This window comes from Necator americanus, chromosome X (assembly GCF_031761385.1).
Source record: "Necator americanus strain Aroian chromosome X, whole genome shotgun sequence".
In the NCBI taxonomy this organism is placed as follows: Eukaryota; Metazoa; Nematoda; class Chromadorea; order Rhabditida; family Ancylostomatidae; genus Necator; species Necator americanus.
Genome location: NC_087376.1, coordinates 742494 through 768739, shown reverse-complemented (window position 1 = coordinate 768739; position 26246 = coordinate 742494). Strand labels below are relative to the sequence as shown.

At 39.7% G+C, this 26246-nt stretch overlaps 2 protein-coding genes across 4 annotated transcripts; one reads left to right on the top strand and one right to left on the bottom strand.

Moving 5' to 3' along the window:
• Positions 1-318: 318 nt before the first annotated feature.
• On the bottom strand, positions 319-4227 carry RB195_021113 (uncharacterized protein; the record flags this gene model as incomplete). The annotated part of the gene is made up of 5 exons (XM_064207690.1): positions 319-329; positions 1302-1428; positions 1783-1869; positions 2001-2080; positions 4149-4227. 5 exons carry the CDS (start codon positions 4225-4227, stop codon positions 319-321), a joined length of 384 nt encoding a protein of 127 aa, XP_064063571.1.
• A 5135-nt stretch (positions 4228-9362) lies between these two features.
• RB195_021112 (uncharacterized protein) lies at positions 9363-25400 on the top strand (the record flags this gene model as incomplete). Of its 3 annotated transcripts, XM_064207689.1 has the most annotated exons (19): positions 9363-9506; positions 9568-9673; positions 10051-10116; positions 10859-10965; positions 11076-11158; positions 11831-11930; positions 11988-12091; positions 12164-12251; positions 12853-12983; positions 14025-14140; positions 15516-15700; positions 16522-16607; positions 18198-18293; positions 20197-20232; positions 20342-20348; positions 21986-22150; positions 23699-23830; positions 23908-24074; positions 25277-25400. In XM_064207689.1, 19 exons carry the CDS (start codon positions 9363-9365, stop codon positions 25398-25400), a joined length of 2043 nt encoding a protein of 680 aa, XP_064063570.1. The 3 variants fall into 3 exon arrangements, with proteins under 3 accessions (XP_064063570.1, XP_013304886.2, XP_013304885.1); XM_013449432.2 differs by lacking the exons at positions 16522-16607; positions 18198-18293; positions 20197-20232; ... (3 more) ...; positions 23908-24074; positions 25277-25400 and having other exon boundaries at positions 15516-15769; XM_013449431.2 differs by lacking the exons at positions 9363-9506; positions 9568-9673; positions 10051-10116; ... (10 more) ...; positions 20197-20232; positions 20342-20348 and having other exon boundaries at positions 22001-22150.
• Positions 25401-26246: the final 846 nt, after the last annotated feature.

Sequence of the window (26246 nt, the reverse complement as noted above, 5' to 3'; positions counted from 1 at the left end):
ATTAACACATTCCTTACGAGGGACATTTTTCTTTGAGTTTTTGAAAGTTCCCACTCTAAACTTTGTCTTCGGAGTTATTTGACGTTACGTATGTTTACCACGTAGTTTTACAGAGTTTTCAAGAAGTTATTACAATTTTATTACAAGTATTATTACAGTCAGCAACAGAGGAAGACGTTGTTTGTTGCAAACTTCAAGAGTTATTTATTTTCAAGTCAGAAAAATCTGATACCCTCTTCATGTACAAGCAAAAATCTGTCATAAACGAATGACGTCGTTGACAATTCGACCAGGCATTTGCTGGCTGAAACCATGGAACTAGCGCGGTTCTGGAATGAATACGATTTTCAAGACTGCCCGCATAGTTGACTTACGCGAGGGCGCAGCACGAGCGCGTCGCTGCAATGAATACCGATCGACCCTTGTGGAACGGCTGCGTCTGACGTCGCGAGCCACAGTACCCACACCCCCCCCAGCGATACCGTAATGAAGGACAATGGGGAACTTTGTGAGCAGCATTCGATGACATTAAAGGTTGATGACGCTCGACGTCAGTGCGTGCGAAGCGCAGACGCTACGCCACCGCGTTTGCGAATTGAAGCGTAATGGTGATATTATGCATTTGTGCAAGAAGAAATGCAGCGCGGAGTGTTCTGAGGGAAAAGGCTAGAGTGAACTGTTCATGATTTTTTTTTCGTACAGATGGTTTTTGAGGCAATTCTTCAAATTGGCATCTGGTGTGATGACTACAGGAAAGCTGTAGAGCGCAGAGGTATGAGTAGATACTAGAGGTGAAGTTCGAGAAAGTTCTCATAGTTGGAGTCCCGCATTACTACCTAGCCTAAAATGCCCAAGTCATCCCTTAAATCTGAGAAGTTGGGGCACTACAAACACTCAAAGCCACCGGTGTTCACGACGTCTCCAGAAACGGACCCGCCAGAATGACTTGCGTGCCCTCGTAAAATGAGGAATTCTACGAACACCACCTTCGGGAAACTTAACAATAGGTTAGCAAAAGATTCCATTGCTCTAGAACAATATGTTCCCTCATTTCGTGAGAGCGCGAGGGTGCTTCTGTCTGACGTGTTCCCACGAACGTAGTGCGAACTGTTGGTTCTGAGTGCCCCTAGTGTCTCAAATCCCTGTATTTGTGGGAGGGATTGGGCGTTTTCCCAACAGCTCCCGATAAAGAAAACGACTCGTTATCTCTTTATCAACTAATTTTCATATTTTCTAGTTGCACTGTCATGCCTTCCTCTGGAGAATTATTTAAATAATTAAGTATAACAATAGAAACGTACTGTTCAACCTGCAGTAGCAGGTAGTCACCAAGCCGCGATTAGCGTTTCGCTTCCGTCTCCTCCAAAAAATAGGTGGACGATTCCATTGGGATTTTGGGATGATGTGACTTGCGGAGCCGGATTTCGCCTTGGAAACTTAGTCTCTTTTGATAGATTCCATTAATTGCATGTATTTTCTCTGCATTTGAAGTACTACTAAAGGAAAGGGAAAGCGTAGACAAGGATCGTGACTGGAGAAGTTTTTTTTTTGCCAGTTGCACTTTTACATTAGCAAGAATAATCATGAAGAAGCTTTTAGAAGTGATTATCCTTGTAAATTTTTTTTTAGAAATGAGAAATGTCGATTAGAAGGGCATTAATATGAAATCATCGGTTTTCCAACTAATGTACGAATGAATCATCCGTTGTTCAATGCACATAACCACCAAAAACAAAGATGATGAGATCTTACTAAATTAGAGCGCATGTTAAAAGTAGTCACCTGTGCTTCTGGCTCTGTTGAGATATTCCATCTGAGCACAACAACGCCGTTCTTGTCATAAATTGTTATGGACGATGGACCTGTTTCCTAAATGAGGATCTTAGAGAATTTCGCAGGCTTAGAGAATTTCACTTTTCAAAAGAACACTACTTGTGAAACAAATTCTTTTGCTTCGTTATGATTTCTAGCTGCAAAAGGAGTATTTCGGTGATTCTTACTTTATTTATGGGTCTTGTAACATTTTGAGAGCATTTTCGAATCTCTGAGGAGAAAACATTGCAGTCCCGTCCAGAATTGCCTAAAATTTGCAATGTTCATCAAATAAATCCTGAAATATTGTTGCTTTAAACACATTATGAGCGACCGTATCATGAAATGCGCATTTATATTTAAGTATTGCATATTTATTACTTTGCAACTACGACTACAAGTTAACGAAGTACAGTAATGGTTGAAGAAATTTGTAAAAGGGTCACCAATACATTCCTGTTATTGTCTCCAGGATAATGTTGCATTCTTCATCATCGTTGAAGCAGTCATTTCGTAGGATTATGGAATCACATGAAACATGGCGAAAATTTCGATATTTGATAGATAAACGTTTTTTATAACCTTCATACCTTGTATGACGATAAGGATGCTAATTAGTACGAAAAACATCATTTTCAATTAGAACTTGAGCTGTTTCTTCCTAGAAATTGTGTTTTAAAAAATCATAGATGTGAGAGTGGGTTTCCCCTTCAAAAACTAAGAGATACTTTTTCAAAAAAAATCCAAGAAAATTTAGCAAATATTCGATAGTCATAAATAAACGAAGAGACATTGAGATTGGAAGAATGCACACATTTGCGAGGTTGCAATTGATGTTGTAGTGATTTGTTGAGTGCTTGGAAACATTCGCACAATAACAAACCTATCAATCTCAACTCTAGTATATTGAAGGGCAAGGAGGGCAAATAATATCGGTGATCGTCTAGCTGAGAAAGAATCTGTCAGTAAAATTTTGATGGTGGTACGTCAGTGAATTGATAAGTTGAGGTACTCGCTGAGAATTCCTCAGATTCCCTTCTTAATAACTTTTGTTATTGTTTTTGTAAATGGTCTTAGCGTAATATTTAGGCGAAATCAACATTCGGAGTCTTTCAAAACCATTCGCAACGCCAAACTTATTATGCTACTCATGAACCTTTCGGAAGGTTCGGGAAAAATTCGGGTGCAAATTCCCGGATTTCCGAAACTAGGAGATTTTGAGGGATTAGCGAGTTTTCGTTGCAATTATTAGGTAACGGACACGTAAGTGTAGCGTTCCCGGTTCCTAGAAAATCTTCTTTTCACTCCACTTCAATCACTTCTCATACCATTTTCTCTGGTCCAACCACTCGAGTTCAGTTTCTGGACAGATGTGGCGCTTCCCTTCCATTCATAGTGAGAAGCGATGACGATCTGCTTGCTGATAATGAGGTCTTCCAAAGCTCAGAAAAGAAAGAAATCAGACGGCGCATAGCTTCTCTTGGCCTCACCTTTGTCTTTAGTTATTAAGTCCTCAAAAATTTCCTGTGAAAATGCAATACTAGCTGATCAATGTGAATTGAGAATTGACCTTAGAGATGTAATGAAAACGCGAATTTCTAAAAATTTGCCTCCTCAAATAAACTGATTAGTGTGACTTTCCTTCATTCATGATAATGACCTATCTGATCTCCTGATTTGTGGTAGATGTTTTGCGTTCCCATTATACAAACCTCGTCCGGGACCTTATCTACTACTTACGGGAATCCAACCCGAAAATTCCTCTAAATGTTGTCCTTAGAAGCAGCACACCATGAAACTGGCGCGTGTTCACGCTCAATTCCCTCTGTTTGCCCTGGAGAACGGCCCTCAACAGGCTTATCTATTCATCTTGCTTGAACAAGCAAAACGAATAGATAGACATGTCAAGGGGAATCTCGTTGACTTTCGTCCGCTCGCTCGCAGATGCGGAGGGAACAGTCACGTGTAGAGGGGTGTTGCGTTATAAGGCGCCTCGTAGGAAATTCGAAAACGAAGGCTGTTTCCCACGCTGTTTATCGGGGCGATTAGGGAGAATTGAACGTGACCAGGCTTACACTCGTAATTCACACCATTGAAGAGATCGCAATATGTACAATTTCGTGGTATGCTGCTTTTTAATTTTAGACCCAGCTCCCCTTTGCCCTGGAATACGGTGTGGAATTTTAATAACATGTAGATTTGAAATCGAGCTAAAACATTTATGCATATTTTCTGAAGAATCTAAAGTAGAACTGAACGGAACATTGACGAATATGTCGTAAAAAAATCTAATGTAGTGACAACAAAATGTATATTCTAAATGACTTATGACGAACTGTGCAAATGCAGACTGTACTTCGAAAGGAACACATTTGCTTCGATGCGATAGAGAATACCGGATAACTGCCATTGCATGCTTATCCATTATCCAAGGTTTTGCTGTGTCACCAAAACGACTAGGTATTTGTTCCTAAAAACTGTCTCCTCCCTTATCTTTGTGCTTTGTAGCTAATTTCAGAAATTTTGCAAGTGATCAGTCCTTTTTCTTCCCGAAGGAAATGTCTCAAAATCAATATTTCCTCTTGAAGTATAGTTTCAGCACACAGCACCTTAGTTTCATTCAGATACGGGAACTGTTTTTTCTCGGATTCATCTATCAAATGTGCCTAGCCATCGATGCACCTTTTGCTGCAACTTTTGCATACCATTTTATTGTTCTTCGTTACAAAAGTGCACAGAATGGATATCAGTAGTAGCATCGCTAGAAAGTCCTCGCAGTTCGCAGATATATTGACAGATTGGAAGAGAAAATATCTTTTCCCTTCTTTTCCCGATTATTAATACATCTGCACTTCTTTGTTTTGAAAACAGTCTCTGAGAATGTGCTCATATCGTAATCATTCAAAATGATCCATTAGAAGGATGAAGAGCCAGAGACTGGATGTCCATACGATTTTCATTTGCATTTGACTTGATTCTACATTTCATCTTCTAGCTGAATGTGGAAAAAAAACCACTTAAGAAGAATCAGTGCTTTTAATTCTCTTTAACTACAACTCTTCTTAAATGTACTTATTATATAACTAGTATTGTCGACTTTTGTTCAACGGGACGTAAACTCTCCATTTTCTAAATTTCTAAAGGTGTGAGTCTGGCGTAGTTCCTAATACCTTGTCATACCTCTATGTACATGTGACCCTCCTCTAAGGGTTATCCCGTGACGTGTATTCCGGAAAAAAGGGATTCTGGAAGGCTTATAGGTAGTAATTTCATTCAAATTTCCTGGATTTCTAGTATAATACTGCTGTTATCATATCCGCGAGGTAATGTTCCTGCAGAATCCTTCAAAAGGCATGTTGAGAGAATTTTCCTGTGATGTGATGAGAACGTCTACTTCCGCTTATAATTTCCTCTCTTTCGCCCGTATTTCTCCCATAAACTTCTCAAAGTTTATAAATTACTTTTATAAATGCGGATTGGAGTGGAGAAGAGATTAAAGGAGAAGCGATGGTCGACGTGTGACTTGGGGACGGGGGGCACTGTTTGCGCTCTATTGTTGCATGCATTGATTCGCCACGTTGTAGCGGCTCGTAACGTTGTCACCTATCCGTGATTACTCGCTGCTCCAGATTCATATTTTCACTTTCCGAAGCGTTTTCCAGCTTATTGCTAAACTATAGATTCAATTATGAACATCATTCAAATGTTACCAATTTTCATTTGCCGCATTTTACAAAATTCTGCCGCAGTCCCTCAATCAGTGAAGATTTCTTCATTACGACTGTAAGGAATCCTGTGTTTATGTACAAACGGTCTGTTTATCGTACTTATTTAAGCCCGTTTACCTTCACGTTGTTGAGTATTAACATTAGCCCTACTAGTTTTCGTTTCGTTCGCGTTTTGTCACGCATTCCATTGATTTCTTGAGAAAGAACTTGTTCACTTGTTCTACCTGTGATTACTTTTGCGTGACACCCCAATTTATAATCGCCTATTCGTTATAGAGATTAGTTCCTACATTTATTCACTCGTTATAAAATCCGTGTTTTCATTTTCGTTCAGCACTTGTAAAGTCTATCTTTCTTTTTTCTCTTAGTAACTACAGTTTACAGGTCATGGATCCTCTGAGACTAATGATTAGGTCTTAGGGCCCCGACTGCTTGCTTCCAAAAATAAGGGGGCCACTGAGTGCCCCTTTCTCCCAACTACATTTTGCCCTAATCTTATCCATCCAAATACACACATGCAGTGCTTTCTGAGAGTTTCCGATAGCCGAAGGTCGCCACGAATAGAGAAGACGGAATTGTGCCTACCCTCGGATTACTATAAAGGATTGATTGGGGAAAGAGTTCGTCGAATGCACCATGACATGTCGTCTGCAAAGAAGTTCTTTGATCACTGCAAGAAATCTGTTTATTCCAGAACCAGACATTCTTCACTGTGACTGTCTGTCGCACTTTTACCCTCCCCGCTTTATTTCGTCATCCTGCACTGTTTAACCTTACAGTATTGAGTCTACTTTACACTGCATACTGCTAGGGTAGAATAAGAGAGGGTATAGTTGATTGGTAGGATGTGGCTGTTAAAAATTCTTTTGAAATTGTTCACTTTATGCTATGTAATTCGGATTTTTCCGATTTTAGTCCAATATTTACTTTGTCTTCATGACCATTTATTTAGAGGAGAGAAGCAATTCTCCCTGGAAATTATTTTGAATCACCTCTATTGTGAAGAAGAGAGTTGACATATTTCTCATATAAATAAATTTCCTGTAGTAATGAGAAAAATGTGACGTATTTCCTAAACTAATAAATTTCCTCTGTTGGATGGTTTTTTTTTTCATTTCAGAACTCTGCTTCTCGCTGCTGCATGATCCCATTTAAAAAAAACTGTATTCACCTTGACAGATGTGCAACAATCTTCTCCAATAATTGTTGTTTCTCGCTTGGTCTCGCTCCATGCACATGTTTGGGGAAACGAGACGTTTTCATGCAGAAAAAAAATTCTATCTGGTTTGCTTAAAATTTGAACAAAGATACCACTTTAGCACATTAGTGAGCGCATGGTTATTGCTGAGAATATCCCTGATGTACACTTTTTTGTATTACTGTACAGTTAATTGTTTACATGATTTTGGATAGCTGTTCATATCTTTCTTATATGAACTTTTATGCTGTTTTTTAAACTCCTTAAAACTTTGTTTTAATATTTGAAATGTGGTTCACTTGAGTCTAGACTAGCACGAAGTTAGAAGGGAGTTTCTCATCCATCTGATTTCTGGTGTTAAAGGGGTGTTGCACGTTTTTGCGTTTATACTTGCAAATTTCATCTCAAACCGTATTGACGACTGGGGAGATCTCAGCACTTTCTCAGTAGAAGTTTTCTTCTAACGCTGTTTTGTGGAGGTCCCAACCAATCAGGAATGGTCGCACAAGCAGATACAATAAGAAAATTCTGGAGCCCTACATTGGTGCATGGTGAAGTTTCTCGCTTTTTTTCCGTCCATAAGGAATTAAGAAACATGACCTGTTACCTTTTGTAGTAACTTGTGCTGAAGAAAGACTCGAAAGAAGAAATGCAGGAAAGATAGCTTCTCAGGTTTTGACTGATTATTTCTTCATTGAATACTGTCATTTTCCCAAAATAATATTTTATGAAGAACAAAATGGAGCAAAAAAGTGTGAAGTCACCATGCATATTTTTTAATTCCGAGTTATCACATTTTAATACAAGTGGTTTCCCCTTGCTTGCCATTGTTTCGGCTGCACAACGCGCAATGTCACCGTGTGACGCAGGTGGCCTCTGTTTGGTCTCTTTATCCGATAAGTTGCGGCTTATCCAAGAGAATTTCTTTCACGGCTTGTAATGGTATGCGCTATAGCTGCATAATTCATAACGCTCCACCCAAATACTACTAGAACACGGTTACGACGTACGTTTATTCCAAATTTGAAATATTCTAGTAATATCAACATTTCGAGGTGTGTAGATGTTTTTCTTCATTTTTTTATCTTCAAAAGATTATAATCACTGTCGATTTTCTACGAGCATTTCTCGAACACGTACGTCCTTGCCATGTTGCGGGAGAACATTGTCATAGGTGCTTCTAATTTTATGTACTATTCATTGTACTTTCTCTATTTCAATGTGATTCAGTGAAAACAAGTCTTAAGTTTGTTTACAAACTTCAAATTTTCTCTGCAAATTTGCTGGATGTGACTTGTATGTATTGTGTACTGTGTTCGCGACGTTTCTTAGAAGTCCTTGACGACTTGTGGTTCCATAGGTGGACACAAGTAGAAGTGGAGGCAACTCAAAAAGATCTCCGAATTGTTCCTCTCAACAAACTCTTTGTTTTACTTGTTTTTATGCCTTTACATTCATGATTAGTACACCCACAAATATTTGTTCTCACTTCTTTAATCGCCACTCTAGATGTTTGTCTGATTTCAGATGTCATTCAAGCTTTTTTTCGTATTTTTTCTAGAGAACATTCACTCCGCCGGTGAAAGCCGAGAAGAGCGGAGGAGTACATTATAATATTTGCCTGCGAATCACGTAAATGTAAACATTGTATTGTTAATCATGTTATCACTCCCGAGAATAGGATGTATCATGAATCTTGGAGGTCACAGTCTTATCATAATTGTTTTGTAGACCATCTAGCATCAATCGACAAATTTCAGAACTTGTGAAGTTAGCTCATTTCTACGTTTCCCAGAAATCTCCGAAATATTAAAATTTAAGGCTATTTATGAGAAGAAATATTGGGGATATGAGTTTATTCAGCTGTAGAAATTCGAGAAAGAAGCATCTCAAAGCTGGATTTTTTTTCTTGAATTATGTGGTAAATTTAAAATAACACTGATTTTTCTGTTGTGAATCACATCACCACCTCGCTGTCACGTGTACATATCGATTGTCTACGATTTTGAACAAACTTCAACGTCACTCGTATTTTCGTTCTAGCAACGGAGAAATTTGTGCATTGCGCTCACTTTTTATCGGGTAATTGAATGAATTTAAAATGAACTAAGAATGAATGTTTTCAGCTTGAGATAAGAGATCTCAAAAAACAAAGTTTATGGGATTAACTGTAAGAAGTATTATGGGTATTTATTTAAATATATAGGTCAACTAGATTATACAAAGTAATAAACTGCTGTGTAAAGAAATCCTTTATTCGTTTATGTTGGTTAATGGTTGTAAATAGAGGAAAAGTGCTTAATCCATGAGATGAAATTGCTTGGGAACGTTAGTGCTTAACTCCCTCATGCAGGTAACGAATCACAAATAACTTCTCTCATAAGTCTCGAACACATAATGCAATTTTTAATTACTACAGCTTTTCGGAAGGTTTCTGGAAGTATTGGTTCAATTTATGTCTTCATGTTTCCATCAAATATTATCCGAACATACTAGAAAAATAGAAAACATGCCGATTTTTTTATCACTTCTAGTGCTCCGTATTCCACTGCTCACTCATGGAATCCTCGAGTTACTCGAATTTCACCACTCTGCTGTCAACCGTGTAGGAATTCTTATTCCAGATGATCAAGGATATCTCGCAAAAATCAGAAAAAGAGAATGAAAATATCAAAACTCTTACAGTTGGATACACCTCGTATCCCAAGAATGTTTGCCCTACAACCTGTGCAGTTTGCGGCGATTCTGCCTCAGGATATCATTACGAGGTAGCAGTACTATTTTCTTATCATTGGTTGCAATTGAACAAATCCTTCTTCCATGCTTTAGGTGCCTTCTTGCAATGGTTGTAAAACATTTTTTCGACGTACTGTGCTTGCTCAACGCAAATATGAGTGCAAAAAAGGAGGGAACTGTTTCTCCTCTCTCCCTAAAGGTTACTTAAGCTTAATTTTATTGAAGAGACTCATCGCAAATTTGTATTGTGACCATATTTTTAATATGCAGCATATCATTTTCCTAAGGAGACTTGAAGTTTATCGTCTTCCTTCAGTTGCATGGGAGATATGTAATATTTTAACAAGAATTCGAATCTTTAAGTGGGAAATCGTTGTGGCCGGAGCTGCTTTAAAATAATAATAAACAACACAAATATGTACTCATAAACAATTATAATGATAAGTAATGGTTTAGTGTAAATCGTTGTTGTTGTTACATCTATTACTGTATTTCTCTATTTTTCTATTCTATTTACCATAGAAATTAATATGAATGATAGTAATAGAGTGAGTTGTTTAACTAAGTAGTTTTCAGATCGACGCTGCAGCTGTCGAGCATGCCGATTCCAGCAATGCGTAGCAGTGGGAATGAATCCTCTGGGTATGTCACTTCCATCAATTTTTCTTCTATCAATAGTCTAAAGATTACTTAAATCTTTATTATTAGGGAAAGCAGGAATAGATGCTTATTATCAAGGTTCCAGGGTGTAACTATCGACGAATGATAAAATTTGAACTTGTTGCTTCCAATTATTAAATAACAAGTCGGTTGTCAATTCAACTAAACCACCCAGTCGCTGAATCCTTTTGAATGAGTGATCTAAGTAATGTACAATTTGAAATTACCCCAAAATCCCATAGATAAGCCCGTTTGCATTTTCGCGGAAAAACGTATCGAATTTTCTTATTTTAAACAACAAAACATAACAATAACAAAAACAACTAAGAGTCTGCCTGAAATTTGGCTTTAAAAGGTGTGATTTGAGAAAGATCGAAAAAACAAAAACAAAAAATACCAAACAAATTAGAAGAGTTTATTTATTTATCCCATAGACATGAAATAGGCAGACGATTATGAGATATTCGTAACAATTCTAGAATACTATTGGTATGTATAACTGTTATCCCTCTAGTTCTAGATGACTCGGATTGAAGCTATAGAAAATCAATGAATTACCTCGTGCATTTATAGCGGTAGTTTTCACCAGCTTAGTGAAAAAATCTCTTCTGAACTTCTGATAACTTGGAGGTGCTATGAGAAAATGTGAGGAAAGCCTACTTAGAGTAAGATCTTGGTACTCAACAATTATTACTCATTTTAGCTAATTTAACTTCTTTTATAGCTATACAACTAGTCGGAAATGCTAAGGATAATCAATTGTTACAAGAAATAATCAACAAGAGAAAGTACGCGGACGATCAGGAGCCGTGCACATCGAAAGGAGCGAAGGTAAACTTCTCTGAGTGAATTTGTCTCAGCATTGGTCCTTAATATATTTGAGAGCATACTATCTTTCTATTCGTGTTTTTAAATGCGAAAGACTTCCAAATCTTTTCCAGCTTTCATCCTCCTTGTTCACGGTCGAAGATTCTTTGGATCGTTTGATAGAAGGACTTGTTTATTTAGAAATCAAGACAGAGAAGTAGGTTAAGCAAATTGTCTTTCAAACTCATGCAACCATACTGTGAACGTGATAGGGTGAATCTGCCCGAGAATTGGTCCCTTCGCAAATGTTACCATTTTCTGGTTACAGTCAATCTTTTTGAACCTATAAAACCTACAGAACCAATAAAACCTATAGATATAAAGTGATGGAGTCCAGAAATAATATATGCTTGATTTCGTTTAAACATGTGTGTGGAGTACGGACTCGCAGATCTCCTGCACCTATTTGCCTTTCATCTCATATTTCTATGTAGCTTTTGATCTATGTAATGCCGAGTACAACGAAAGTGTTTGGGCCACTTTTTGGTTCATAAACAGTCCTTTCAAAAACTTCCGACCTTCGTGCAGCGTCCCATTTTACATTCCTACGGGAGAATGCTGTGCAGTGGGACACTTTCCTAATTCTGCAGGGCAGCCCGAGGATGGGATTAAAAGAAGGAAATATCCACTGACAGCATTACAGCGATACGAAAACTACATAACTCAAAATGAATGAAAACAGCGCCGACTTAGTAAGCACTATGTAACCGCTTGGTGTTTTGAGTGGACAGTACGATTAGGACCAAAAAGATCAAATATACAGATGATGAAGCTGAGCTCTTGTGGCCGTTCTTGACGATTTGTGTCCGAATTCCGAGAAGTTTTTAAGGTTCCGCAAGTCTGCATTCAATCCACATCCATTGCACATTCCTCCACTCGAACAAATGCTGTCGTCAAGTTCCATGCTGAACCTGGCAGACAAAATTGGAGTACGTGAAACTATCTTGCATTGAGTAGTACTTGATTCTATGAATATGATTCTATAGCCGATGCCAAATTGGCCACTACCGAATATTCCCGTACCCAGTACTGATGAAATCGCTAAATTTAAACCTGGAATGCATCCCCTTCATTATGATGAGCCAGAACGGTATGTATCCTAAAATACTTTTTCAACGATAGGTTTATTAAATCTTCACTTGAACTCACATCGAATTTTTAGGAAAAACTGGTTTTTCTTCGACATTATGAGTTCGATTGAATGGGCAAAAGCAATTCCCGTTCTGCATAAATTGAAACGTCGTGATCAGGTCTAGTTTCTAACGTTTGTCCTTATTCGAAGGATTTGAATAGGCTACGTAATCTTAGAATCTGTCAAATGGAATTTTTACATAAAAGAAGAGAAAAGGACCGATTTGAAAAAAGACACGGATTTTATGTCTCATATGTTGAAACATAGAGACCTTCCATAACTGCGCTCTTCATTGATGTAACACGAAATTAGGAGTGTTGGATCTCATCCACGAATATAGAGGGTGTTGGATGTAGTTTACGAGTATAAGCATTACGTTTAATTCTTCCCAATTATCCATGAAAAATGGGGTGGGAAGCGGCCATGTCGCATCTGATCCCCCTACGAGACACCTAATAACGTGCCACCTCTGCGGCACCAGGTCTATGCGCCTCCTCTGCGAGCGAGCGGACAGTTTGTGGGTTGGGACCCACGCCCACAGCCACGTCATTGGATGTCCCGCAGGGAAATACGGACCGGCAAAACTGTTTCCCGCGCAATTTTTGTGGATAACTAGGAAGAATTGGCGTGAACTACACCTCTAATTCCACGCATTCATGAAAGGATTCCAACACCCTCAATTTCTTATTGGCATAGAGCTTCCAAAACATCATTTTCAGATCGTCCTTCTGAAAGCAGTTGTTTTATTGTGTTTTAATGTTACGCAAGCATACTTTTCATATGAGCAGAAATCTTCTATGGTGATCCATCCGGATGGTACATCTCCGGGTCTCCTCCCAAGTTTGTTCATGTTCGTTCTTCAGTCATTTTTTTTTCTCATTCATGATTTATTTTTTAATGTCCGGTGTGCCGTTTCTCATCCCGACAGCCAGTTTAAAGAGGGTGTGAGGTGAGCGCGAACGCGCAGCTGTCACTAGAGCTACTGTAATCGTCAATTACTCTCTAGCGCCCCTGCACCCACTGGACTGTGCCGTATCGCATCGCGACGGCGATTCAATAGAAATCGAGGCAACGAGGAAAAGCACGTCTAGAAAGGCATGAAAGTGCAAGGACTGGAAGTCCCAAATAAAGATCTGAAGTCATTAAGGCTCATAGATGAATTTCAGGTGCCGTATATATCCTAATATATAGTAGGGTCGAAAGGAAATGAAGCGGGTGCAGTTGCATAAGCGGCTGCGCCCGAAGCGGTGCGATTGAGTGTAGCGGTTACGATCCAAGGATCGTAATCGCTGCACTCAATCTCAGGGGGATCCTTGCTAACATCACTCTTCGAGGCAGTTCGCGATGTTCCGACCTCGATTCCAATCGCTTTCTTTACCGCGATGCTTCAAGCGCAACCGCTTATGCAACTGCACTGAGCTTCATGTCGTTGTGACTATATTCTGAAGTTGATTTTGTACACCAATTTTTCACATGACGAATAAAAATCAGTAGTGGGCCGTGGATGATTTTGAACAACTTTATTATCCCACAGTTTTCCAACTAAGCTGTTATCTTTCACTCAGCCTAAGTCTAAGAATGAATTTCGTGGTCTCTTCCTGTTCAATGCACCATCGCGGACACAAAATCCTCGCAGCTACTATTAGTGTTGTATGGGGTGACAGAGGAAAATGGATAGATCTGGAGCAAAATTTCCGGCTTTTTCCTTAGTTGCGTTGATTTGTCGTACCGCGAACGTCGCCTGCAGCAAGATACGACGAGGGCTACAATCACAAATAGTCGGGGAATACACAATCCTTGATGTCAGCTCAGCAAATGCCCCACACCCTCTTTATGACGGCTATTTATGGTGAGAAATGTCCTCTCAATATCCTTGATGACTGGTTTTTAGCAAGAACAATCCGATGGGAGAAGGCTTCTTCAGATTGATTACTGAGCCACTCATCCGAAATAAAATAGATAAAAAGGAGTACGTTCTGCTGAAAGCCCTCGTACTTTGCAACGCAAGTAAGTTTCTTATGTGAATTACCGTGGGACAATTTATGCTTAATAGATGATAGTGTTTGTCAGAAAGATTACGAAGATGTAGAATGAGGACTGTGTCAAGAAATTTCTGCTACACCATACCTCTTCACGTAGTTGTCATATCAACGAAAACAATAGCACGCGCAATACTTAACTGCTAACTAGTACGGATGGTATTCTTGGAGGAGCATGTGGAGGAAGGAAAAACACAGAACAGTGCATAATATATTCAACAGAGCGAGCGTAAAGCCACCTTCGTAAAGCGGTTTCGTTTCGTAAAGCCACCTGCACCATATAATGAAGGTAATGTGTCTGGCGTTAATTAATCCGCTCGGGATGCGCCACCACGTTCGCTTCAATTCGGAATCGTTTGAGGTTAACGAGCGTGTAACTGGCGTATACAATGACTTGCGGGGTCAGCGGATGTGTCAAGTCAGTGCTTTTATCCTCCCAGACAAGACTGGTGCCAATTCATCGACCCCGGAGGGACGAAAGGCTTGGTGAGCACGAGGGCGGATTCGAACCTCCGATCGATCGTGCAGTGAATGAAGCGACGAATGTAAGGAAGCGGCAATTTAGAGTAGTAATTGTGAGCTCGGACGGCAGCAAATGCCCATGCCATTCGTAGAGTGGTTCATTGGCTGTGACTTCTTGCGCTGTTTTCGAAAGGAACTGAGGAAACAGTTTTATGTCAGTGTTGAGTGATCGGGTTAGTAAGAAGAGAGCGTGTGTTTAGCAGAAGAAACGGATGCGTTTCTGGAAAACGGACCACATCAGGTCAAAGAAAGGGTGCCACGAATCTGAAGTGAAGAGGGAGCCCGCGGGAAAAGCTAGAAATGGAGTTGGAGATAGCGTGGTCTGAAGTGGTTCCCCTCATTTCTCCCTAATCGCCATCAAAAGCGACGTGGGAACCGCATTAGTTCCTACGAGGTACTTTAGAACGCTCCTTCATGTGCACGTTCCGGTACCCTTAGCACCCTATTCATTGTTTTACCTTGAATAGGCTGGTTAGAAGATATCATTGATCTTCGACCCTTCGCACGTCGATGCGGCGCGTGTGCAGGAGTGGTGCGTTGCCACTGAAATTATGTCAGATTTGTGGTACACTGCCTTCAACTTAACATTTTAGAGGGTGACACTGTAGAAGCCTTACCCAAAATTCAAATTCGTTTTAAAAATCTTCGCTGTTTTGTTAATAGCAGTAATCCAATAGTAGGTAATGCATTCATATTGTCAGAGTAGTATCTATCCCACTTTGACGGTGTATGTGAAAAGAATCTTCCTTTTTAATTTTTACAACGTGCCACAAATCCATCGAACTGTTACCTTCAGGCAGATTTTTGAAATTTCACTTTAGCTGTGGACGGCCTCTCTCCAGAAGGTCAACGAATCCTAGCTGCTGAACGTGATCGCTACAACAGTGCTTTATTCTCCTACTGTATGGCCACAAGAGGTGTAGCAGAGGCCCCAGCACAATACGCGGCATTGCTGTCACTAATCGATACTCTTCATCACCAGGCAAAAATCCAGAAGGACTTCCATGTACTTCTTCAGATAAGTCGTCCACCCCAATGTATACGAGTGAATTTAATAGAGGAAATAATGGAATAAATATATTTTTTTCTTTGATCATTGGATATTGAAGAAATACATGTTTATGCTTAACAATAATAAACTTTAATTAATGTAGAGGTTTTAGTACTGCCATGAAGAAAGATTCGTAGGAAGTCTGTCACCGGCTGTGCTTTCCTTGATTGAGTTCTTATTCTACTACAAATCGATTTAAAATTTATTGGCTAGACCGTTTCAAGATTGATGATTCGCGATTGTTCATGTAAATTTCCACACATGCCGTTTGAAAGTGGAAAACTTTGGATTTTTTATCGAAGATGATGTAAGACTTCACCACCTGGCACACATGTGCGCCAAGAATATTTGCTTACTGCAGCTCTATCCGCAAAAACTACACATAAACATAGAGCAGCTTTTGAACAGAAGATTAATCCATTCAGGTTTTTGGAATCGGAATTATAAGACGACAAAAAGCAAAGTGTTCAAAAACTATTGGAACTTCCAAATCTTTAAGAGCTGTTCAAGAGTGTTCACACGGTTTCTGAACAGACAGCGGTGCCAGCATACGCAGATCAAGCAGTACTTAAAATTATCCGATGGATATTGTAGCTAGCGTTTGACGTTGGTTGAGATGTCATCGAACCACCATGCAATTTATCGGAAAAGCTCGATATTCTACTGACGTAGTATTCAGATGACTCAGATTCTGCCCTTGTTCATTCGAAACAAATCATCGAAAGACAAAGATGTTTTCTTACAGTCATACCTGAAACCGCTTCCATAGTTTACAGCGTCGCACTAATGAAGGACAGGGAAGCGGAAACGCGGAACAACAAATGCGTGCTCCGCGCGGCAAACGTGAACAGCCTCCGCTTGCGTACGTTTTTGCCGTGCGCGACCTCGCGCTGCCAACCAATATCAGCCCATCACTCGTGGCCGCGCGCTAAATCAAACGCTGCATGTTCGATGCGTAAGGAACTCACGCCGTGGCGCTGTTGACGAAAACCATGGAAACGGCTTCGAAGACAGCATTCGAGGAATTTCTACATTTGGAATCCCTTCATCACGAGATGGAATCCAGGACGTAGTTTACAAGTATCACGGTGAGAGTAGCGCGCAATTCCAGGGATTTGACACAACGTGAGCACTAAATGTAAAGTGTAGTGTCTAAATGAAAAAGTACAGAGAAATATTCACTGGCCAAAAGGAAATTCATTGACGAAGTGCACGTAAAGACAGTAAACATCTGGTTTTTTTTTCGAAACCAAGGACATATAGTCTTTTTCGAGATTCTCAGTTTTTCACATCGGAAGTTTACCATAAACAAGCATCTGGAGAAAACAAGTGACCAATCAGTTGTTTACATCAGATAAGGCTGTTCAGGAAAAATATCCGTATGTCACGCGGTGCTATCTAGAAAATTCCATGGAATAGAGTTGACATTGCTGCCACACTTTAAGCGATGCCATTGACCTAGGAGTTAGCTGGGCTTCTCCGTTTTATTTGATTTGATTTTTTTCCAAATTTAAGTTTAATTAACGTCTGCTTTATCTCCATACAGCTAATCAAACTGTGCTAGTTCCAACTTTGAATGCGTGCATCAGTCCAGAATGATGCCATTTTTCCCCTCGAAATTTGACCCCGTGAAGAATGCATCAGATCATCTTTTGTCACTCGTGTACACTCCCTTATCCCTAGCAAGCACGGAATTACATGCGATCTACGGCACTGTGGTGAAAGATTTCATTTCGTTCCTCCGGAACTGGATATGACGATGATTTCGTTGGATGTGCTAAATGAACGACTAGAAACAGTGTTTCTAGCGCCCCTAAAGAACAGATCCCCGAGCTCTTTGCAATGATGTATCCGTGAAGGTATGGATATCACGAGGGCGAAGCCCGCCAACGGTTTTAAATCGATCGCCGGAGCTCCTCTATGTCTCTTACGTTGGCGGATGCTCTCCGCGATTCGCACACTTTATGCCCGACGTCTGTCCAACGAGCAATCTACCCTCAAGACACGCCCTCCTGTTCGACACACTTCACTGGCCATCACCGCCACATGCGGATTATTCATTACCATTTTTTTCCGGATGGGGAAGTAAAGTTCTCTCCATTTGGAATGTTGTTTTTCTTGTACGAACTATTTCTCTCTGTTATCACAAAGTTTGATTAACGTTATTTCATTTGCGATTCATCGTGCTTGGAGCTACTCTTTGCTCATTTTGCTTCCGATAAGAAGATTGCCGCGAACTTTGCTCGATTATTCGTCCAAACAGGTCGACAGTATGTTCGAAAGCCTCAGATCTCAAACACATTCGGTTGTATCCAAGTTTCTTTCCAGGTCTTCGTCTCGGAAGGAGCATATGCTTATTTCTGAACTCTTTTTCAGAGAACTATGCTTGACTTCGCTTTTTCACGACGTTTCTATTTCATATATAGTAATCACTTACGATTCCCTGTTTCAGACCGTACTCTATAACTGTAACACTTCGTGCCCTAAAACTCCGGCGCATCGTCTGTGATATGAGCACAGGCCTTCTTCTCTACACAAGCATTTCCAGGTTGGATTTCATGAAATTACAGTGAATCAGCGACAACACAAGGGAAATATGAAGCGAATGAGATTTAAAATAAACTAACATAGGAGATATGATCGGGTTAAAATGACATGAATCACGGTGCTGCTGCGTAAGCGGTTGCGCTCGAAGTGGCGCGGTGGAGAAAGCGGTCAAAATCGAGGTGGGATCATCGCGAACTGCAGCGATGGATGGTGCTAGTAAGCGTTCCCTTAGATTATAACCCGCTGCGCTCCACCTGACCGCTTCGCGCGCAACCGCTTACGCAACTGCACTGTGCTTCATGTCGCTTTAAAGGCATCACCCCACGAATCTGAGGTGGTGCAGATTTCAGGTGGAGTATTCGTATACGAAATGGGAGACTACTACGGAGAGGGAGGTGATTCCGTCCATTTCTTCCTAATTGCCGTAAAAAACGGCGCCGCACAAGACTGGCGCGCTCCAATCGAACCTCTTGTACAAAATGGTGCGCCAGAATGAAGCCGTATCTTCCGGGCCGTTTTTTACGGCAATCAGGAAGAAATGGACGGATTCACCCCCCTCTCCGTAGTCTCCCATCCTGTATACGAATACTCGATCTGAAATCTGCACCACCTCAGATTCGTGGGGTGATGCCTTTAAACTTACTTCACGCTCCTAGTTATCATGGAATTTGTGAGTTGCGAAATCAGAGACCGGCCCGTACCCGCACACACAATATTTGCTGTGCTCCGATTAACATTCGGTCAGCAGTTCGCTAAAAAAATGCAGATGTGGCTGTATGATTCTACAAATGGTGGGACACGCAATTGATATGGAGTTGTTAGCTTTATTCACAGCTTTATTCGTTGTGTGTTCCTATTAGACACTGAGCCAAATCATTTTGAACTGTTTACTGCGTCATAGAATATTGAAACTCCTTAATTATGTTTCTTTTTACCTAAAATATGTGGTCCATCAAATCGTTTTTTCTTTTCTTTCGCATATTCTAAACTTTTAGCCGCGACTCCATATTGTATTAGTTGCTCATTCATCAACAAGCTGCGGTGTGTACAACTCATTCAAATCACTTTCCCCTCGAAATATGAATTCCCGAGTGGTTTGCATAACTGTTTGCGCTAAATTGATGGGATATCTCTACCGCTTGATTTACATTCTCCCCTCTCTGTTTCATCATTAAAGGAATGAGATAGATTCCTTCTGTGAATGTTTCGACCACATTTTTTGTACTCTTTACAAAAACTGGTCCTGATTTATCGCGTTTTGATAGTGTATTCTTCACGTAAATAGGAACGTCACAATTAGAGTGGTGATGACATCAACTCGCCTGCTCTGAGCAGAGTATAGTTTAAAAACTGACTTGTTGTATTCGTTGACAAATCCACGCAACCTGAGCACTCACCTGATAAACCACTGCTATCTAACGGAGCTTATTAAGCTCAGTCCAGTACGTAAGCATTTAAATGTGCTGTCAGTAATACGCGAGTCTTGGATCGAAAACAGATTTGAGAGTTACCAATTCCTTATCTGGAATTTTATGAAAAATGTAAATTTTCGGAATAATTAGCAGTGGTAGGATTCGAATTTAGGCTTTTTGCAGAGCATTTATCTGGACCTAATTATAAGGGTTTCAACAAAAAAGGTATGGTTGACGGATACCTGTTCTCAGGAATGAGTGTCGGGCACTTTCCAGTGATCAATAGTTAACGTCAGCCATCTGACGTGAGTTCGCATTTAGTGTGATGAACACGTGCATCCATACACACAAGTCATTCTTCACTAACATTAGCTTAGATGATATTATGGATAATAGCTAGATTACCATTTTGCTGATGTCTTTGTTCTGTAAACATAGTGTAAAATCTCTTGTTTTATTTCTGGATTCAAACGAATTCTCTTATCATTTCAGCCGGCTGAGTGTGGTGGACTTGAATCCGGTTGGAGAGTTTTGCCGAAGTCAGCACTATTGACTAGACTTAGCAGCAATCAGAATTTGCCTTTCCACTCACTGTGACTGCGTATATCTTCAACCTCCTTGACCTACCTGTGTGAAGCCTTTGTGTAAGTTATCTGCACTTGTAACAGATCTGTAATCTATTTGTAATGTTGGGAAAACAAACATACGTATTAAAACCGTCGCCTAGTTTGACACAGGCGTGCAGTGTTCGTCGTAGAAACAGCTGATCAACAAAGGGACCATACACACCTGTGAGGAGGTGTACGGGCATAAAAAAGTAAAGTGCATGGGGTTAATCAATCCTTTTGGAGATGCTCCTACGCGTTCGATTTCAACTCAGACTCCGTTTGAGGTTCATGAACGCGAATGTAGGCGCACAATGACTTGCGTTGGCTAACCGATGTGTCAAGTAAGTGTTTTTATACTCCCAGACAAGTCTGGCACCAATTTATCGACCTCGAAGAAATGGAGGGCTTGGCTGGCAATTGGGCGGATTCGAACCTCCGATCGAGATTGTGCAGACTCAGCGGAGCCTCTTACTGACTGCGCTACACCGCTTAGATGTGTATGTGTGGCGAAGGAAAGTCAAGAGCAAATACAATTTTCTCTTTTAATTGAGTGAACGTTTGAAAAAATAGTTTTGAAAAAGTAGTGATAAAACAGGACTACAAAGAAATTCATTGGTTTTTGACGACTTTTTTCCTTTGAGTATTGTTTCACCGCTAGATTTTCGTTGTGAAAGGCAGCGACAGAATTTGCATCTCTATTCTAAACTCTGTTTGCTGAAATAATATAGTATTCGTTTGACGTATATGTACATCGAATCGGGAAACAATTCCTAATGTTGATCTTCTAGACAATCTTCACGTGAGCGCTGCGGGAAAAAAGTTAAATAGATGCGAGCGCCCACGGAAGCGACAGAAAACCACTTGCTTTAACTCTTTACTCGTATTTGCTCATCTAACATCCAGTTTTCTTTGCTCATGTTTTCTTTTCACGGATCTCTCTAATTTCAGAAATACTTCGAATTCTGGACATGTTCTCTGTCCTGTAGAAAAAGTTTGCGTGTATTAGTGTTGAGGCGGAGTCTGCTCTGTGACACAAAGATTTCGCAATGCTTGTCGCTATTATTCTCGTTCTTGTGCAATTTTACGTCTACTCAATAAACATGTTGTTTTGCTTTTTACCATTCAAAGAATTATTTTTCATGGTCATTAGCTGTAACGATAAGGGAACTTCACCAGCGTGTTGATTATTTTGGTTCAGTGCCTAGCTATAGTTGGTTTAATATGTACTCATAATTCTCTTTTGTGTTAATATCTATCCTCTTCTTGTAAGTCTATCAAATTACTGTAAAATGGAAGTAGTTTGTTTGAAACTGAATTCAGTCTTCTTTCTTTTCTCACTCGCATTCGGGGGATTATCATATTCTCAGCTTTGTTCTCATTTTCCCAAATTTCGCTGATTTTCACCTGAGGCTATTTTTTTCTGTGGTTATTGACTAGATTCAAACTCCTTATATATCTTATTCTCTTCTTTCTTGTAGCTGCACGTGTTGTGTCATGTAACATTGCTTTAATACTGTTAATCAATATATTTGAGAGGTATTTGCATGATTGATTGCTTCTGCAAAACAAGTATTTCCCTGGACTTATGTACGCGCAGGTCGCTCCATACATAGAAACTGCCTCTTTGTTAGTTTTCTTTTTTTTTTGAATTTGATGAAATATAGTATTTGCAGCTTAACATCTCAAGAATGGGCACTTCAACTACCCAAAAGAGGATCACGAGCTCTGCCGCTGGTGCGGCGTACTTTAAACCGGCACCATCGGAGATTTTATATGGACGAATGCGTTTTCTTATCACCGATCGACCCAGTGATAGCTCAATTCACGCATTTATTGAGGTAAATAGAGTTCTATAATCGCTAGATCCAGCCTTATTTCGACATTATTTGGAAAAAAAATTACTAATATGTCTTGTGATCCTTGGCTTTGCGGTAAATTCTTTCAACTTTGATGTTTGCAACTGATGTCCCCTTAATTCAATATTTGAAAAGAGGTTTGAACATCAGCAGTTACGTAGGGTTGTGATATTGTTGAGAAAACATGCAGTTTCGCAAGAATTAGTGAAGGTGTGTTTTCTTCTCGTGATTGTTACCTCGATCTTCATATATTATTTCCTTTTTTCCGCGAGTGTTGCAACATGAACAATTAAACGCACTACATACACTCTTTTCTAAGGCGGTGGTAATGGCGGACAAAAAGATATTATACTAGCATTTTAAAGATATCAGAAAATCGTTCTTAAAAGATACCGCAGCTTCCTTCACATTTTTTCAGTGACAAGTGCTCGATCGATGTCTAGCGCAAACTTATCTTCATATGGATACAGCATGTGCTGTGCGTAACAGTTATGTAGAAGTGGTTGTTTATAATAGTGTTTTTGAAGTAAAGTAAGACAAAACAACTGCTAGCATGTTTTTCTTCACTTTCAATCTCTGAGATGAACTAGTCTTACCTAAGTCCATTTAAGAAACGTTTGTTTGTAAGAAAGTAGCAAAACGATTAGTAAAGTGCACACTGAGCCTCTTCTAAATGCTTTAATTTTTGGAATGGAAGACGATGTTTTACTCTTTCACTTTTTATAAACGATGTTTTGAAAACCAGCTAGCTTCGCACAAACTCTGCTAGGGGCGAAAGATCAAAGCATTACTTTTTAAAGCTTACGATTCTATTATTCTTATGTTTTACATTACTATTTACAAGGTTCAGGCTTAGCCCAAGCCAAAATGGTGACATCAAAACTAATATAAATACCCAATATCTTTACTATTTCCTCATCTGGCCCGAGGAATGTCCCTAACGTTGCTGCAATATATCATGTTTCTGTTGAGAACTCATTCTAAATTTACCCTAAATGACGATCTCTGAGAATTCAGAGGGGAAACCTTTACTTCATTATAACTGATCCGTGTCTTTCTTTGCATCTGATTGAACTGTTGCTAGTCGAGCAAACCACCTTACCCAAGTATATGTTGACGGGAAAGTTTACAAAATAACAAAGTTCCTGCCGTATGCCATCAGGTTCCATTGAACAATTCCTTCTTAGCGCCTTCCGCTAGAATCGAACGTCGAAATGGATATTGGTTGTGGCAGCGACATATGGCTGCTATTTTTCTCTGCATTTCTTGACGTTAGCAATTTTCTTCGTTCGAAATCTGTTTATTTCTGTTTCAGTTTGCAGTTTTCCGGCAAGAGAAGCTGGACAACAAGCGAAAAGTATTTTTTTAAAGTATATGTAGTCAAACCCTGACGACTGTAGTCGTGATTGAATATGTCATGAGTGAACGTAGGAGTAATGGGAAACAATTGTGACGTCTGCGCTTGTTTTTCATGGTATCAAATGGAGTCAGGACAAGAGCTGTTCGCTGACAGATGTTTGCTGATTTCAGGAGCTCGACAAACATTCGGCACGTGCTGTTGTACGCGTTTGCGAGCCAACATATGCGACTAAGCCATTGCGTGACCATGGCATAGATGTACTTGATTGGGAGTTTTCGGATGGTTCCCCTCCACCTCCAGAAGTAGGGATTATTATGCTTTGTATGATTAGTATTATGCTTAGTTGAATCTATTCGTTCTTCAGCTCTTTTACATCTAGGTAATCCGTGACTGGCTGCAACTCGTGCGTGCTTCCTTCCGTGACCATCCGGAGCAATGCATTGCCGTACATTGTGTAGCAGGTCTAGGTCGAGCTCCAGTTCTTGTTGCACTTGCATTAATAGAAGCTGGTATGAAGTACGAGGATGCTGTTGAACTAATTCGCAGGTGAGAGGTTTCGGATATTTATTGGAAAGGAAGCAACTGTTCTGTAAAGGCAGGGTGATTCATCTTCTTTCTCGTTGAAATCCTTCAATACCAGGGACGGTTTTCTTCATTTTCTGAGATTGAGTCGAAGAAAACATCCATATTTTATCTTCCTATTTTATTCTCATAAACTCTGTAAATATCTTTTCCTCAGAAATTTGTTAGCTTAAACATTTGAAGCTAGGAACCATCTTGGATTAGTGTGCATTAGCAGTTACATTCTTAACTTTCTAGCCTCATATTCAACTCACTCAAACTACTCAACATAGATGTGACACTTCCTTGAAAACACTGATTTTACATCCCAGATTTATATTAATCACCCTTCTGTCCTATGCTTCGCGTTATGTGTTTTTTTTTTTTTGAGGACTGAACTTCTGCGGAACATCATAAGGGAGACTCTATCGGTATATATAACTGTAGTGCGTAATCAAAACATGAATCTTCTAGTTGGATGTAACTTTGATTCGCCTTTTTAAATTCAAAGATGATTTCATAATTATACCCCTTCACCAAATGAGATCAGGCAAATTCAAAGTCACAGATTTCGTTCCATTGATTTCAGAGTCGAGATCGAAGAATTCATTGACTCAACGTGCTAGTTCCAGATATATGCATTATGAGCTTCTAAGCAGCCAAGCGCACCTGGCATGAAGTCTTTGCATTAGGGGTAATTAAGTACCAAAAATACAGAAGCAGCTGGATGGTGAGGGGGTACCTTAGGTGCTTGGAGAGATCTCATGTCTTTACTTGTTTTTCATTTGGATTGAGAGCGCCTTGTTTCCAGCTTTCTGATCATTAAGCATAATCGATGGATTATCCTGGGCTGTACTTGTATGTTTGTGGAAAAACTTGCTTGGAAGGAGCATTTCTCTTCTTGTATATGTTAATCAAGTTTGTGTCCGTTTATTTTGTTTGAGTGGTGACAAACGCTTGAAATAAACAAGCGGTGGTCGTTAGTACACGAAGGACTTTCTCTCGGACGTTCTTATCATCCTGTGTCTGGTGGAGTTATAACATTATCAGCACCACCTCTGCACCTTCTCAATTCATGAAAAGATAACGGGTGACGACTGCAATTTCTTAGTGTAAGGAAACAATCAGATGTGATGGGACTTTCCAATTTGTTCCTTTCTCACCATGTGTAATACGCATAATTTCAGGCAAAGACGGGGTGCTCTAAACCAAAAACAGCTCAATTTTCTCGAAAAATATAAGCCATCCGGCGAACTTCGGAAGTTTCGATATTCTGTTGACGGGAAACAGAAATCGTGCACTATAATGTAGTTTGATATTTCATTGGTACTTCATATGTCATGAAAAATCGTCATTGTAACATGTAGTAAATTAGCCGTATTCTTCGTTCCTATGATGTCGTAAGATGTTTGTTTTAAAGAAAGGTCTAGGAGTTGTTTCTGAATTATATTAACTGTCTGTGCTATATGTCATGCATCACGCGTATTTTATACCTGGAATATGCTGAGACATGATCCCGGTTGCTATATGATCCCTTTCAAACAATGTGTGCGTGTGTTTGTGTTTGAAAAGACTGTACTGTGGGAGTGCTAATCTTTTATTCTTGAAAGGCATGTAGTTTACTAATCGTATCCCCAAAGCTTCATGATTCTGATAGCTAAAATCTTCCTTTCAGCCTTCTACGTATTTATTTCAATCTTTTAGAAATTACCTGATCATTATTTTTCCTTCTTGTGCAATTCGTGAAACGTGATGACAAAGTCGCCGTTTTAATCGGATGTTTGAATTTGTTGCATGTGTCACCTCTTAATGAGATATGATTTATCAATGTTTTCTTTCAAATCGCTGGTTTTACTTTCATACTGTTTGTTATGGTGGTGTTCAATCTTCTCATGGATATAAATTCTTATTACTTTGGGGTTTATGCTATCCTATTTGTCCTTGTTAACTTGTTTGTTTTGACAGGTATGTTTTGTCGGCTAGCAAGTAGTTACAGGTACTAAGTGTAACGAAGGAAGTAGCGAATGTAGCTCGCTATCCCTGCGACGAAGTTTTGCTGCAGAGCTGGGAAGATCCAAATGGTAGGTTCTTCGGAGTAGATCAGAAGTTATGAAGAATCAGTGCTAATGATCTGATGAAATTCACCAAAAAGTCGAA